Source organism: Bos indicus x Bos taurus, chromosome 17, assembly GCF_003369695.1.
Source record: "Bos indicus x Bos taurus breed Angus x Brahman F1 hybrid chromosome 17, Bos_hybrid_MaternalHap_v2.0, whole genome shotgun sequence".
NCBI lineage: Eukaryota > Metazoa > Chordata > Mammalia > Artiodactyla > Bovidae > Bos > Bos indicus x Bos taurus.
Genome location: NC_040092.1, coordinates 64,877,170 through 64,893,380, shown reverse-complemented (window position 1 = coordinate 64,893,380; position 16,211 = coordinate 64,877,170). Strand labels below are relative to the sequence as shown.

Here is a 16,211-nt window from a genome sequence, read left to right as displayed (position 1 = left end):
TAAATATTTAAGTGACAGTGTGTTTAAAATAACTAAGGCAGTGCTGGGTTTCTGCAACTTGGCTGCTAGGTGTTACACTGGTTTTCGATTTTAATTATCCCAACACTGCCAGAAGCTTGAGAAATGCTGCAGTTTTAAGGATACTGAGAAAGAGATCTTCAAACCAAAATGTGCCCATCTAGGGGACCTCCCTGGAGTCGTAGTGGTTAAAAATCCACGTTCCAACGCAGAGGACATGGGTTCGATCCCTGGTTAGGGAATTAAGATCCAACATGCCGTGGGATAGCTGAGCTCGTGTACCACAACTACTGAGTCCCTGTGTCACAGCTAAATAGAAGTCTGCATGCCACAACTAGGAGCCATGCAGTCAGAACAGAAACAGAAACAATCCTGCCCGTCTAACAGTATCTGTAAGTAACCGGGACCTAATGGACACAGGGTCAGTCCTTCAATTGGCTCCTCATCTGAATAGAGGTAAACCATCCTCGACAGTTTCCCCAGCCCACCCTTAAATTTCACTACTCATCTTAGAGGAAGACTTGGCTCCAATTTTAAGCAACAGATTGATAGTGAGAACAGCTCAAAAAAAATTCAGTCAAGTGGTTAAAAGATAAAGAAACCAGATGTTTGTCAAAAAAAAAAAAAAAAATAGTGGGTTACATTTAGGGGATGGGCAGAAAGGGGAAACGGTAGAGGAAAGCATGACCTCTGTCATAAGACGTGTGAAGCGCTGCCATGCAGTCCCATCTGAAGTCTTATGGCTCCAAAGGGTGGCTCCAGAATCTCAGGGGTAAGTTACAAAGACACATTTTTGCTTGAGATGCTGAGGAGCACTCCCATTAAAAAAGAGCCACAGCATGCTAGAACTCTGCTAAGTGTTTCATATACAAGGTTTATGTGAAACTTTCTAGCTGTTGGCCTTAATCACTAAACTAAGAAGAAATGCATTTACACCAGGCTATTTCTCAAGTTGTTTCATTCGCCAAAGCTTGATGAAGAATATAACCAGTAGTAAGTTTCTGTAACTCCCTTTTTCTTTTCCTGATTCCTTAACAGATGAGATAAAAATACTGTTAAGTAAAGACACAGAGATAATGAGCAAGGATACTGGGGAAGAGACGATCCAACACTGTTCTTCAGAAACAATTACACTGTTTTTACACAAAAATTAACAAGGGCATCCCCCGTGGCTCAGTGGTAAAGAATCTACCTGCAATGCCAGAGACACCAGTTCAATCCCAGCATCAGGAAAATCCCCTGGAGAAGGAAATGGCAACCCACTCTAGTATTCTTGCCTGGGAAATCCCATGGACAGAGGAGTCTGGCAGGCTACAGTTCATGGGGTTAAAAAAGAATCAAACACAACTCCATGACTCAGTTCAGTTCAGTTGCTCAGTAGTGTCTGACTCTTTGCAGCCCCATGGACTGCAGCACACCAGGCTTCTCTGTCCATCACCAATTCCTGGAGTTGACTCAAACTCATGTCCATTGAGTCGGTGATGCCATCCAACCATCTCACCCTCTGTCATCCCCTTCTCCTCCCACCTTCAATCTTTCCCAGCATCAGGGTCTTTTCCAGTGAGTCAACTCTTTGCATCAGGTTACCAAAGTATTGGGAGTTTCAGCTTCAACATCAGTCCTTCCAATGAATATTCAGGACTAATCTCCTTTAGGATGGACTGGCTGGATCTCCTTGCAGTCCAAGGGGACTCTCAAGAGTCTTCTCCAACTCTGTAGTGTTCAAAAGCATAAATTCTTCAGTGCTCAGCTTTCTTTATAGTCCAACTCTCACATCCATAAATGACTACTGGAAAAACCAGTCTTGACTAGATGGACCTTTGTTGACAAAGTGATGTCTCTGCTTTTTAATATGCTGTCTAGGTTGGTCATAACTTTCCTTCCAAGGAGTAAGGGTCTTTTAATTTCATGGATGCAATCACCATCTGCAGTGATTTTGGAGCCCAGAAAAAGAAAGTCTGTCACTGTTTCCACTGTTTCCCCATCTATTTCCCATGAACTGATGGGATGAGATGTCACGACCTTAGTTTTCTGAATGTTAAGCTTTAAGCCAACCTTTTCACTCTCCTCTTTCACTTTCATCAAGAGGCTCTTTAGTTCGTCTTCACTTTCTGTCATTCGGGTGATAATCATCTGCATATCTGAGGTTATTGATATTTCTCCCGGCAACCTTGATTCCAGCTTGTGCTTCATCCAGCCCAGTGTTTCTCACGATGTACTCTGCATAGAAGTTAAATAAGCAGGGTGACAATATACAGCTTTGACGTACTCCTTTCCCAATTTGGAACCAGTCTGTTGTTCCATGTCCAGTTCTAATTGTTGCTTCCTGACCCGCATATAGATTTCTCAAGAAGCAGGCCAGGTGGTGTGGTATTCCCATCTCTTTCAGAATTTTCCATAGTTTGTGGTGATCCACACTGTCAAAGGCAAGCAGAAGTAGATATTTTTCTGGAACTCTCTTGCTTTTTTGATAATCCAGTGGATGTTGGCAATATGATTTCTGGTTCCTCTGCCTTTTCTAAAACCAGCTTGATCATCTGGAAGTTCACAGTTCACGTACTGTTGAAGCCTGGCTTGGAGAATTTTGAGCATTACTTTACTAGTGTGTGAGAGGAGTGCAATTGTATGGTAGTTTGAGCATTCTTTGGCATTGCCTTTCTTTGGGACTGGAATGAACACTGACCTTTTCCAGTCCTGTGGCCGCTGCTGAGTTTTCCAAATTTGCTGGCATATTGAGTGCGGCACTTTCACAGCATCATTTTTTAGGATTCGAAATAGCTCAACTGGAATTCCACCTCCTCCTCACTTTGTTCGTAGTGATGCTTCCTAAGGCCCACTTGACTTTGCATTCCAGGATATTTGACTCTAGGTAAGTGATCACACCATCGTGACTATCTGAATTGTGAAGATCTTTTTTGTACAGTTCTTCTGTGTATTCTTGCCACCTCTTCTTAATATCTTCTGCTTCTGTTAGGTCCATATAATTTCTGTCCTTTATTGTACCCATCATTGCATGAAAAGTTCCCTTGGTATCTCTAATTTTCTTGAAGGGATCTCTGGTCTTCCCCATTCTATTGTTTTCCTCTATTTATTTGCACTGATCACTGAGGAAGGCTTTCTTATCTCTCCTTGCTATTCTTTGGAATTCTGCATTCAAACGGGTATATCTTTCCTTTTCTCCTTTGCTTTTCACTTCTCTTCTTATCACAGCTATTTGTAAGGCCTCCCCAGACAGCCATTTTGCTTTTTTTGCATTTCTTTTTCCTGGGGATGGTCTTGATCCCTGTATCCTGTACAATGTCATGAACCTCCATCCATAGTTCTTCAGGCACTCTATCAGATCTAATCCCTTGAATCTATTTCTCACTTCCACTGTATAATCGTAAGGGATTCGATTTAGATCATACCTGAATGGTCTAGTGGTTTTCCTTACTTTCTTCAATTTACGTCTGAATTAGGCAATAGGAGTTCATGATCTGAGCCACAGTCAGCCCTCAGTCTTGTTTTTGCTGACTGTATCGAGTTTCTCCATCTTTGGCTGCAAAGAATATTATCAATCTGGTTTTGGTGTTGACCACCCAGTGATGTCCATGTGTAGATCTTCTCTCGTGTTGTTGGAAGAGGGTGTTTGCTATGACCAGTGCGTTCTCTTGGCAAAACTCTATTAGCCTTTGCCTTGCTTCATTCTGTACGCTAAGGTGAAATCTGCGTGTTACTCCAGATGTTTCTTGACTTCCTACTTTTGCATTCCAGTCCCCTATAACGAAAAGGACATCTTTTTTGGGTGTTAGTTCTAGAAGGTCTTGTACGTCTTCACAGAACTGTTCAACTTCAGCTTCTTCAGCGTTACTGGTTGGGGCACAGACCTGGATTACTGATGTTGATATTGATAGTGATATTGATACTGATACACTGATACTGAGAGTGATATTGAATGGTTTGCCTCGGAAACGAACAGAGATCATTCTGTTGTTTTTGAGATTGCATCCAAGTACTGCATTTCGGACCTTTTGTTGACTATGAGGGCTTCTCCATTTCTTCTAAGGGATTCTTGCCCACAGTAGTTGATATAATGGTCATCTGAGTGAAATTCTCCTATTCCAGTCCATTTTAGTTCACTGATTTCTAGAACGTCGATGTTCACTCTTGCCATCTCCTTGTTGACCACTTCCAATTTGCCTTGATTCATGGACCTAACATTCCAGGTTTCTATGCAATAGTGGATGTGATTGGTCATAGAAGCAAAGTCCGATGCTGTAAAGAGCAACTCAGTGACTAAACAACAAAAAATTAACAAAGTAATCTGAAATTTGTAAAACATATACAGTGAAGGAAGAAACAATCAATGAGAATTTTAAAGCTTCTATTGTGATATATTTTGGTTGCTAGTGATTGTGATTTAACCAATGCATAAACAAAAAACATAGTAGGTCACAACTGTAGATTATTTCTGTTGAGATGTTAGTAAATGTTATCATCAAAAGTACCAAAGTTGATCTCACAAATCATTATTTCCCCATTCCTTCAGTCTCAAAGGTAGTAGCTTCTGACAGATTACAATATGCCCAGTCTAATGGTTTAGGCTGCAGGAGATATAGCAAACAGGATGAAATAGCCTGAATTAGAATGGAAATTACTGCGTGTTCTAATGAATAAAAGAATGAAAAGCATTAGTTAGTTGCTCGGTCATGTCCGACTCTTTGCAACCCCATGAACTGTAACCCACTAGGCTCCTCTGCCCATGGACTTCTCCAAGCAAGAATACTGGAGTAGGTTGTCATTTCCTTCTCTAGGGGATCTTCCTGACCCAGGGATTGAACCCGGGTCTCCTGCGTTGCAGGCAGATTCTTTACCATCTGAGCTACCAGGGAAGTCCCAACACATAGAATTTTAAAACTATAGTACAATGCACATCATATCTAAACTATATATGAAATAAATCCTCTAAATACAATGCTTAAAATAAGAATATGAAAAGATGAACAAAACTAAGTCTTTGTTATGTCAGAGAACTAACTCAAAGCAGATGCTGAAAATAGTAGGGGGCTTAGAATAGTCCTGGGATTTAACACACACATTCAAAATAAAGGTATAAGAATTTGAGTATGAAAGATTTCCAGAGAGAAAAATCAAGTCAGGCATCTCAGACACTAGTGAAATTGATAAGTTGTTAACATATAAATATACCGCATCCTTTTTCCTTGAATAAAATCTTTTTTCAAAACTGAGACAAGAGACAAGGAATATTTGCCAGTGACATGAACTAAGTCCACCTCTGCAAATCTAGCCAACTGTTCAGCCGGTTGTCTTAACTAAGAAAGATTTTCTAAACACCAATACCCACTTATTCCCACCTATCAAAATTATCTTCTATATGGCACAAAGGTAAAATAAAAAAAAATCATGTGCCAGAAGTATTTATTGATAGAACAAAGGAATGAACAAGATGACTATGGTCCCATCCCCCAAAGGTTTGTAATTTCCTCTTTCCTAGGAACATTCTGTGGAGAAGAACCTCATAGAGGTTACTGGAGATTCTAAGAACTCCATCTGAACCTGGGTAACCACATTCAAACACAAAACCTGGCCAATTTTTAAAGAGAGACATGAAGGCAGACAGATCATTTCTTTTTCCCACTTCCGGAAACATTTCTCAAGATCACTGAACTTTAAGCAGGAAGACTTCTTAGCAATCTTAACCTTCCTCATTTTGCAGATGAGGATGCTGAAGCCAAGCAAGGCACCCTGCAGAATTTGAATGCACAGACCTTACTGTGCAGGTGTACAGGTCAATATAGGGTTCATTTTCAGAACTATACACAAAACATCCTAAAACTGTCTTTACATCTATAGTGACTGATAAATTACTGCACCCTCTCTCTTTTTTTTTTTCTCCAAATACAAATAACTAGCGGATCTGGCTGCAGCAGTGATACAGCTCTAGATTGCTGACGCCTAACCTATGTAACGGAGAAGGCAACGGCACCCCACTCCAGTACTCTTGCCTGGAAAATCCCATGGATGGAGGAGCCTGGAAGGCTGCCGTCTATGGGGTCGCACAGAGTCGGACACGACTGAAGCGACTTAGCAGTAGCAGCAGCAACCTATGTAAACTTCAGGGGTCAGAAGGGACCCCATCTCACAGGTGGTAGAGCACAGCAGTTAAAGAATTCAGATGTTCAAAGGCCAAGGAGGAAGAACCCAGGTTCCAGCCCACCTCTTCTGACTGGTGCGAGGGGAGAATTTCTCTGTCCTCTGATTTCAACCTCCCTAGCTGCAAAATGGGGAAGACAATGCAGCCATATGCCATGTGCATAACAAGGGTGAAATAAAAACACAGATTATCTCACACAATACCTGCATCTCACACAAGGACTGCAGGTAAAACATCTAAAAAATCGTAGCTATCTTAAGAAAAGGATCCCTCGTCCTTAGGGTAATGGTTTACTTCATCAACAGAAGAGAGAAAAAACAGAAGTGCTAGGAGCAGAGGCTGGTAGGGATGAGAAGCAGAGACCTAGCCAGGCAGTACGGATGCTCAGAAACTCCCTGGCCTCTCTATGATGAAGAAAGCAGTGTGACAATCACTGCTCAAGGATTCTAGTTCCCTTTACTTTATATCACAGGACCATAGAAACATCCATTTCCATAGTTTAAAACCTCATGAAATAGTGATCTTCTCTTAACTACCAGCGTATCACTATGTCAGAACCTCATCTCACAAATGTTCTCCAAAGTATTTCTTTTCATCTTAGAATCCATTCTAGAATTCTTTATGCTTCAAATGAAAATTTCTCTTCCCTTTGCCCCTGGAAAGAGCTTCCTATGCAGCTGCATTATAGCAGACCTGAGTTCCCCTGTTTTGAGGAAATGAGATGAAGAAAAAAAATCAGATTTATAGAAGCAAGTACTGCAGAAGAGTACAATTGTCTTCACCATTATGAGTCAGCAGGGCATCTCTGATTCATCGGAAATACAATCCAATTTTCCAAAACACACATTGTCACAAATATACAGGAACAACCTTATTCAAACTTAATTCATAGTTTGAATTCTCTCTTGACAATCCAGAGACTTAGAGGCCAAGTCATTTTCTGGGCTATTTATTGCAGTGGCTTCTCTTGGCACATGGGCTCAGTTGGTCCGGCGCAGCATGTGGGATCTTCCTGGACCAGGGAGGGAACCCGTGTCTCCCGAACTGGCAGGTGGATTCTTTATCACTGAGCCACAGTTGAAGCCCTCTCTAGAACATGAGCACGGTGAGGGAAAAAACTGTACCCCCAACACCTTGAAAAACAACTATTCTCTCAATCAACACCACTTTGAGACCAATGACCCTGAGATGTGGGAAGAGTTCACAGAAAGATGATATTTGAAGAGGGTATGGAAGGAGATAGGAGTCTCCCAGGTAGCGAAGGTTTTGCAGAGTGAAGATCCAATGTTAACTATTATGTCCAGTCATCAGACTAGCTGTATATAAATGTGCCCTGCTTTTCACCATGTGCAAATATCTTACAGGGGATTCTCAGGTAGCTCAGTGGTAAAGAATGTGCCTGCCAATGCAGGAGATGCAAGAGATGCAGGTTTGATCTCTGGGTTGGGATAGCCTCTGGCAACATTCCAGTATTCTTGCCTGGGAAATCCCACGGTCAGAGGACCCTGGAGGGCTACAGTTCATGGAGTCACAGAGTGGGACATGACTGAGCAGGCAGGCACACACACAAATATCTTGAACTCGTGGTTTTATGTTGCTTTCACTGTACCAAGTTCCAAGAGCTCAGGTTCTATTATTAGTATAAAAGTCCACCTCTCAAGGGAGATAAAACCTATAATGTAAGTTCTTATAGGAGACTCATTTTTACTCAAAAGTAACTGTCACTATATTTTGATCCAACACCTTCAAGGAGATTGAATAACCAAAGAGACTAAATAACCAGAGATTCAATAAAGTAGGCACAGTAGGAAAACCTCAGAAGTTTCAAATGCTTGATTTCTTTTAGAACTTAATTTTTCTCAAATTGAAGCTAATTCAAGGTAATTTAAGACAGCTTAATGGAAGAGGCTTATTCATTGTTGACTGAGGGGGAAAAGGTATAAATGATATAAAGTGACACATTACTTTGTAATGAAAGAGACAGACATAGGCAGCAACTATTTAGGCTCCTTGCAAACCATTTATCGGAGCCACATACCCACTCCTTGTAGTGTAGGCATTTGCTCCCTTGTCAATTCTTTGGAAGATAGTTTCTCGGTAAGGGAAGGCACCCCAGACCATCACACAATAAATAACCACTTAGGCAGGGGAAGGGTATATATTTTAGACCAGATGAGATCTAACTTAGGGGATCTGCCAACCTTTCATTCTACAGGACACTGAGGCCGTGAATGGAGGTGAATTTTTTTCAAATCCACAGTCATCAGAACCTAGGGACATCAACTTGGTCATGCATTCTTTCCACTGTCCTTGGGCATCTGTCTTTGGAACATCAAAACAATTACATCTCAAGCTCTGAAAAAGAGAACGCTCAAGAAACAACACTGAGACCAAGAGTTCTGAGAACCTAGGAAAGTGTAAGCCAGACATCCTCAGTTATTTATCAGAGCTGTGACACGGTTGGCTGGCTCATGGCTTCAGACGGTTCAACCTGTGTTTCCCAATACTGACTGCTATGACTCAGTCCTTTGAGAGAAGGTCTCTATCCAGTTACATGGACTAAATAGGATTATAGGGATGCACAGCACCAACTCGTTGAAATTAATCCAGCAAGGGGAGTTAAACCATTAGGCTGGGCTTCCCTGATAGGTTAGTTGGTAAAGAATCTGCCTGCAATGCAGGAGACCCTAGTTCAATTCCTGGGTTGGGAAGATCTGCTGGAGAAGGGATAGGCTACCCACTCCAGTATTCTTGGGCTTCCCTTGTGGCTCAGCTGGTAAAGAATCTGCCCACAATGCAGGAGACCTGGGTTTGATCCCTGGGTTGGGAAGATCCCTTGGAGAAGGAAAAGGCTACCCATTCCAGTATTCTGGCCTAGACAATTCCCTGGACTGTATAGTCCATGGGGTCGCAAAGAGTCGGACACGACTGAGTGACTTTCACTTTCAAGGTGCCTGCTGGTCAGTGCAGTGCAGGAGGACCAGCCTACACCTGAACAGGTTTTAGTCTCCAGAGGCTCTCAAGGGCAGAAGAAAAAATCTGGGCCATGCAAATTTCTTTTGTCATGAGTTCAGTGAGCTTGAGGCTCTGAATAAGCATTCATGCCCAGCTATCTTGAGTCATCATTTTCTATTCTTCACAGCAAATATTTTAGAAAAAAACATTTTAGGAAAAACAGTATCTCCTAAACTACAAATTTCATAGAAGAGGCAGAGGAGAGAATAGCTAAACATAATGGTGTAAAAACATACTATCAGAAAATCTTTATTAAAAATGATGAACTAAGATGAAATAGTCAATTTTGACGACATGGGTGATACTGATGCAAGTAACTTCACAGACAGCTCATTAGTCCTGCTGCATGATAAAGCTGAACATTTGAGTACACAATTTTAACTAAATGTTGAAACTATTTACTGAATGGCTGGTATTAAGCATCGATGGGTCTTTCTTAAAAACTGCCTTGAAACAGTGTAGTCCACTCACTTTGTGGGAAATCCAAGACTCAAAGATCTATTGTCAAAGAGAATGCCACTATGACGAAAGAAGTGCTTAAATTTTCATTTGCAGTGATTTTACTACACTTAAATATATATAATTTTATTACATTTGAAACAGTGGGCAATTGGCTAAACTAGGGAAACAGTTCTGTTGCAAATATCTGTGTTCTATCACTTTTCATATTGTGGTGTAATTTGGACTCCGTATACTTAGGGTTCCTTCTCCTACAGAAATCAGTGAATGAACGATTAGAGGGATATTTATCAACCTTCAGTTTATAGTTTGAGAACGAGACTCAGGGGACCGTGTCCCACCAGAGCAAAGATAAACTGTACACGATCTGTGTTCTCAATTAACATGCACAATGGAAACGCTGACCATCCCGCCTGGGTGACACTCACCTTAGGGTTACATTCATTTCATACAGCTAACACTGTTAAGACTATTTCAGAGAAGGACACTAAGACTACTGTCGCTTCTCAGACCACACTGGGCAGTTTCCCAAGGGCGTGTGAGAATGAACATTTAAGCAAAAGGCATTGCCTCCATCCTTCCATGGGGCCACTAGCCGCCTTGGGTCAATCAGAAAATTTGTTACTCAGTTTTGAAGTATCTAGGCAAATGTTACTTTTAAGTTTGCAACAGGATAAAGCAATAAAACCCTTTTAACCATGTATCTTCATTCTAATACTCTGCTGGTTGTCATCACCTCAGGTAGCCTTTAAAACCAAAACACTCAAATGTGCAGGAGAATTTGTGAAGTCACACACACACATACACACACACAGAGAAAAGACAACGTAGTTTTGGCTGAGTCCTCATCTAGCCTAGGGCAGGGAAAACTTTCCGTAATAGTGAGTAAACAGAAACCCGACCACTTTAAGGACTCCACAGTGTGGCTACATCTGTTTATTAAACTCAACCCAGTGCTCTCTGACAACCTAGAGGGGTGGGATGGGGTGGAAGATAGGAGGGAGGTTCAAAAGGGAGGGGACACATGTATACTTGTGGTTGACTGATGTTGATGTATGGCAGAAACCACCACAATATTGTAAAGCAATTATCCTCCAATAAAAATTTTAAAAAGTGAATTGCAGGTGAACGGACATATACCGCATGTCCTGTATAACAAGGCGTGTTGCTTAAGTTTCCCCATGCATAAAAAGGACATAATGCCTTCAGAGCATAACAACATGATAAGTTACTATAAGAAAAATAGCTGGCTTCAAGTTCAGTTTCCTTCTCCTTCCAAGCCAATATAGGGATGACTACCAGAGCAGTATGTGCCATTTGCATTAAGATGCGTGAGGGGCTTTCCCTGGAGGTCTGTTTAAGATTTTTCACTTCTTGCAGGGGGTGTGGGTTCGATTCCTGGTCTGGGAACTAAGATCCCACATGCCGCAGAGCACAGCCAAAAATCTAAAAAAAAAAAATTATAAAACGATGCATGAGAGCAGGCTGTATATAAACACAGTCAGCACATACTTGGGTTCTGAACTTTATGGGTCCTGTTTCATTCTGGATATAGGTTCTTAACTACTAGTAATGATTTCTCTCCGTGAAGGGAAAGAAGCCTAAATACTGCAGGAATTCAAGGATGCCCCAACATAAGGCCAAGCAGTCTTAAGTCCAGCATGGTTGACATTCTAGGCCTAATCTATAACAGGCCTCAATTGCTGACTCTGTGGCCTCTATCTCCCTAACTAGGAGAGATTAACCCTGAAGCACCTCATTACCAATCAATCGTGGAAAACCCTTATCACAGCCCTTCTTAACCTCAGTAGCACATTCAGATCAACTAAGAAGCTTTTAAAACTCCAGATGGTCAGACCACACCCCAAACCAATTTACATCCAAATACCTGGGAAGGGGGCCCAGGCACCCTTACTTCTTCAAGTTCCCAGTGATCCAAGATGCAACCAAGGTTGAGAACCATAGTTCTCACCTCTCCTGACCTCAGGGAACTTCTGCTGCAAAGCACATCAGGAAAGGCAACCTAGAGTGTCTCACAAACACAGCTTCTGAGCAGACCCACTACAACAGGGTCCTGAAAGCTGAAACACCACAGATGCCAGTACTGAGCTCCACACAGAGGGATGGACAGACAGCTTACGAGCTAGAGGGTTACCCAGATCCTCACGGGAGAGCCACTTGCACAATGATGGAACACTTCAAAAGAGCAAATATCAAACCTAAGTTCACCCATCTTGACAGATGTCACAAAGCCCCGTCAGAATTTCTCACTTTTTTTTTTAACACTTATCTCTTAGGAAGGCCCGAGTGTCTGTGAAAGCACGTCCCACACACAGAGCCTGTGGAACAGCAGAGAGAACCACACAATCCCCGCGGCCGCCTAGAATCACCGCCGCCTCCGCCCCGCCGCAGGCTGCCCGGCGGGTGCACCTGTCGCCCGCGGGGCCGCACCTGCCGCTCCGGGCCCTCCCCGCCTACCTTCCAGCAGCTCGTCCAGGCTGGTGACCTTCCGGCTGCCGTCGATGGTGTAGATGGTGCGGACGCCCTGGGGCAGGTTCACGTTGTCCGACAGGGAGCGGGTGAGCTCCATGAGCAGCGCGTCGAAGGACCGGAAGCGGTCGCTGGAGATGGCAAACACCAGGCCCTTGAAGTAGCGGTCCCCATTCCGGTAGAAGCGCGCCTTCTTGGCCTTCTTCTCCGAGCTCAGGGCCTGCAGCGTCCGCGTGCGGTAGAAGCTGCAGTGGGCGCTGTGCGCCGGGCTGGGGATGAGCCCGTTCCCTTTGGGGCCCGAGCTGCTGCTGCCCCCGGAGGAGCTGGGCGCCCCTCTCCGCGACCCCGGCCGCGGCCTTTTGTCCCGTTCCTCAAAGTGTTCCAGCTCGATACTCCTGGTGCTGGCCATCGCGGCTGCTCCGGGGGGCGCCCGGCCAAGCGCGTCCCAGCCGGAGGCTGCAGGTAGCCCGGGGTCAAGGCGAGAACCGGCTCGGGAACGTCGGGCTGCGAGAGAGCCTTAGCGCGCCGAGACACCTGGCCCGGACATCCCGCCCTCTCCGCGCAGGTGGAGCCGCGGAGGCCCGCGCCCCCTAAAAGTGGCCGCAGCGCCGAGCTGCCCGGCTCATTGTCCGGCGCGCTTCGCTCGGTCCCTCCCCGCGCCCGGGAGCCCCACGCCCCCCCTCCACCCGGTCACGCCTCACCACTCCCGCCCCGGAGTCCGCCGGCCGCCGTCAAGTTGGGCCGCCCGAGGCTCGCCCCCGGCCCGCGGGCGCACACAAAGCTCCTCCGCCCGCAGCTCCCGGGAGCCCGGGGGAAGGGAGGGAGGGGCGGCGAGCGTGGGAGAGGCGCCGCGGGGGCGTCGGCCCGGCCCGAGGCCCGGGATGCAGCGCCGCCGCCGCCGCCTCGCTCGCCTCCAGGCCCCGCCCGAGAGCACCGCGCGGAGGCTCGTCCCGCGCAGAGTCCGGCCCTAGCGGGAAACAGCGCAGCCCGCCTCCCCCGCAGCCGGCTGGCCCGGCCCACCCACGAGCATCCGCTCCCGGGCCCGACCACTCCGCCTGCCCAGCCCGCTGCAGGGCCGGAGGGGCCTTCCTGCTCCCCAAGGAATGCCAAACCCCGGAGAGAGGGAGGTGGGCCAGGAGGAGGAGGAGGGGGCCGCACGTGGGGGCGCCGAGGCTCTGCGGCGCCAGAGAAGCGGATCCTCCCGGGTCCTAGGCGGCCCCGCCCGCCTGACAGCCACAACCCCGCGCCGCGCGCTGATGGGCGCAGCCGCGGCGCGCGCTCCTCCGCCTGGGAAACCGAACCGCGCAGGTCAAAAAAACTACAAAGGAAGGAGATTCAAGGGCAGGGATCACATCCCTTAGCCATCCTCCAGCTGAGGAGCCGAGGTCAAACTAGGGCACCTGAAACATGGCATTGGATTGGGGCACACAATTTATTTTTCAAAGGAAATCTGGAGCTTCATTTAAAAATTCTTTGATAAAACACTTTCTGTTGCAGGTTCGCTAACACGGTACGTTCGGTAACTGAATGAATGAAAGGTCAGACGTTATTGTTTCTTGAGGAATTTAATTAACAAACAGTTATTAAAGCATGCAACGTTCCAGGCATTGTCTCTGTCACTGGGGATGCATTAGTAAACAGACAATCCCCACCCACCCACCTGCATCTAAGTGATACTTATTATCAATTTGAGCTTCTTGTTAAGTAATATGTCTATTTGTAAGCACCTGTCATACTGGAGGAGAAGGCAATGGCAGCCCACTCCAGTACTCTTGCCTGGAAAATCCCATGGACGGAGGAGCCTGGTAGACTGCAGTCCGTGGGGTCGCTAAGAGTCGGACACGACTGAACGACTTCACTTTTACTTTTCACTTTCATGCATTGGAGAAGGAAATGGCAACCCACTCCAGTGTTCTTGCCTGGAGAATCTCAGGGAGGGGAGCCTGGTGGGCTGCTGTCTATGGGGTCGCACAGAGTCAGACACGACTGAAGCGACTTAGCGGCAGCAGTCATACTGGAAATCTTAGTAGTGCCTGGTCAACAGTAAAAGCATATTTTCCAAAGGCTTGAGAGAAATATTAGTTACTTCCATTTCACCATTAGGAAAAGATGAAACTAACAAATTTGGTGCTAATCTGACAGGTGGGTAAATTACCCTGAGGCCTTACATTATTCAGCACCTAGTTCTCTGAGTGGCCCTAGATAGCAAATCCAAACCCCCTGTAAGATTAGAACATGGATGCTTTTCTTGAAATGAATTAAGTCCTGAAGGAGCATGAATAAGAAAAGGCAGAAAATATGATGGAGTTTCTCAGTAGCTGTGAAGTTGAACTGGCATGCAGTGCCCCAGAAGCTTCCTTCTTGCTCAGGGCCCCATAGTTCCCCCAGGACAGGCTCAGGACACATGTGGGCATGTGAAATTAGGTCCATGGCCATAATAGACCTCAACCCAAGCCAATTAAATCAGAATTTCTGGAGTTGGGCTTCCCAAACAGTAGTTTTTAGAACTACATATAAGGTACAGCCAGAGTTTCCAACGATAGGATGTAACATTAAGATTCAACAGATCAGTGCTGATTCTCAAACTTTGATGTACTTACACGTAGTGGGGGAAATCTCGTAAAATGTCGATTCTGAGTCAGTAGGTCTTTGGTGAAAGTTGAGATTCTGTATTTCTGATAAGTTTCCATGAATGTGTGCTCCTCCGTGCTCAGTTACCCACTTCTGTCAGACTCTTTGCAACCCCATGGACTGCAGCTCGCAAGGCTCTTCTGTCCATGGAATTCTTCAGGCAAGAATACTGGAGTAGGTTGCCATTTTCTACTCCAGGGTATCTTCCTGACCCAGGGATCGAACCTGCATCTCCTTCATTGACAGGCAGATTCTTTACCACTGAGCTACCTGGGAAGCCCCAGATAATGCCAGTACTGCTAGTCTTGGTACACTTTGAGAAACAAGTACCTAAATGCCAAATTTCTTAAGGTAAGTCCTCCTTAAGTAGTAGTAACTGCAGAGCCTTTCGACTATGTAAATGGTTTAAAATGGGCGGTTCATTTGTTTTGTTATTCAGTTTAGTTCAGTCCGTCATGTGTGTCCGACTCTTTGCGACCCCATGGACTGCAGCACGCCAGGCTTCCCTGTCCATCACCAACGCTCAGAGCTTGCTCAAACTCATGTCCATCAAATCAGTGATGCCATCCAACCATCTCATCCTCTGTCATCCCCTTCTCCTCCTGCCTTCAATCTTTCCCAGCGTCAGGGTCTTTTCTAAGGAGTCAATTCTTCACATCAGGTGGCCAAAGTATTGGAGCTTCAGCTTCAGCATCAGTCCTTCCAATGAATATTCAGGACTGATTTCCTTTAGGATGGACTGGTTGGATCTCCTTGCAATCCAAGGGACTCTCAAGAGTCTTCTCCAACACCACAGTTCAAAAGCATCAATTCTTCGGCGCTCAGCTTTCTTTATAGTCCAACTCTCATATCCATACATGACTACTGGAAAAACCATAGCTTTGACTAGATGGATTTTTGTTGGCAAAGTAATGTCTGTTTTTTTAATATGCTGTCTAGGTTCATTATAGCTTTTCTTCCAAGGAGCAAGCATCTTTTAATTCCATGACTGCAGTCACCATCTGCAGTGATTTTGGAGCCCAAAAAATAAAGTGTCACTGTTTCTACTGTTTCCCCATGTATTTGCCATGAAGTGATGGGACCAGATGCCATGATCTTAGTTTTCTCAATGTTGAGTTTTAAGCCAACATTTTCCACTTTGCTCTTTCACTTTCATCAAGAGGTTCTTTAGTTCTTCTTCACTTTCTGCCATAAGGGTGGTGTCATCTACATATCTGAGGTAATTGATATTTCTCCCAGCATCTTGATTCCAGCTTGTGCATCATCCAGCCTGGCATTTCGCAGGATATATTCTGCATGTAAGTTAAATAGCAGGGTGACAATACACAGCCTTGACGTACTCCTTTCCCTATTTGGAACCAGTCTGTTATTCCATGTTCAGTTTTATCTGTTGCTTCTTGACCTGCATACAGATTTCTCAGGAGGCAGGTAAGGTAGTCTGGCA

The 16,211-nt window shown here is 45.1% G+C and overlaps 1 protein-coding gene across 9 annotated transcripts in view; it reads right to left on the bottom strand.

The window, feature by feature from the left end:
• Window positions 1-12,746, bottom strand: part of DCLK2 (doublecortin like kinase 2) — a 188,746-nt gene extending 176,000 nt beyond the window's left edge. For 5 of the 9 annotated variants that reach the window (XR_003506140.1, XR_003506139.1, XM_027513418.1 and 2 more), the window contains exon 1: window positions 12,125-12,740. Coding sequence is in view for 7 of the 9 variants with exons in the window: in XM_027513418.1 (XP_027369219.1) it covers window positions 12,125-12,545 (421 nt within the window). In the remaining 2 variants the exon portion in view is untranslated. Of the gene's footprint in view, window positions 1-12,124 lie in introns of all 9 variants that reach the window. The other 4 variants (XM_027513414.1, XM_027513417.1, XM_027513415.1 and 1 more) reach the window with 3 other exon arrangements.
• Between the last annotated feature and the right edge of the window lie 3,465 nt (window positions 12,747-16,211).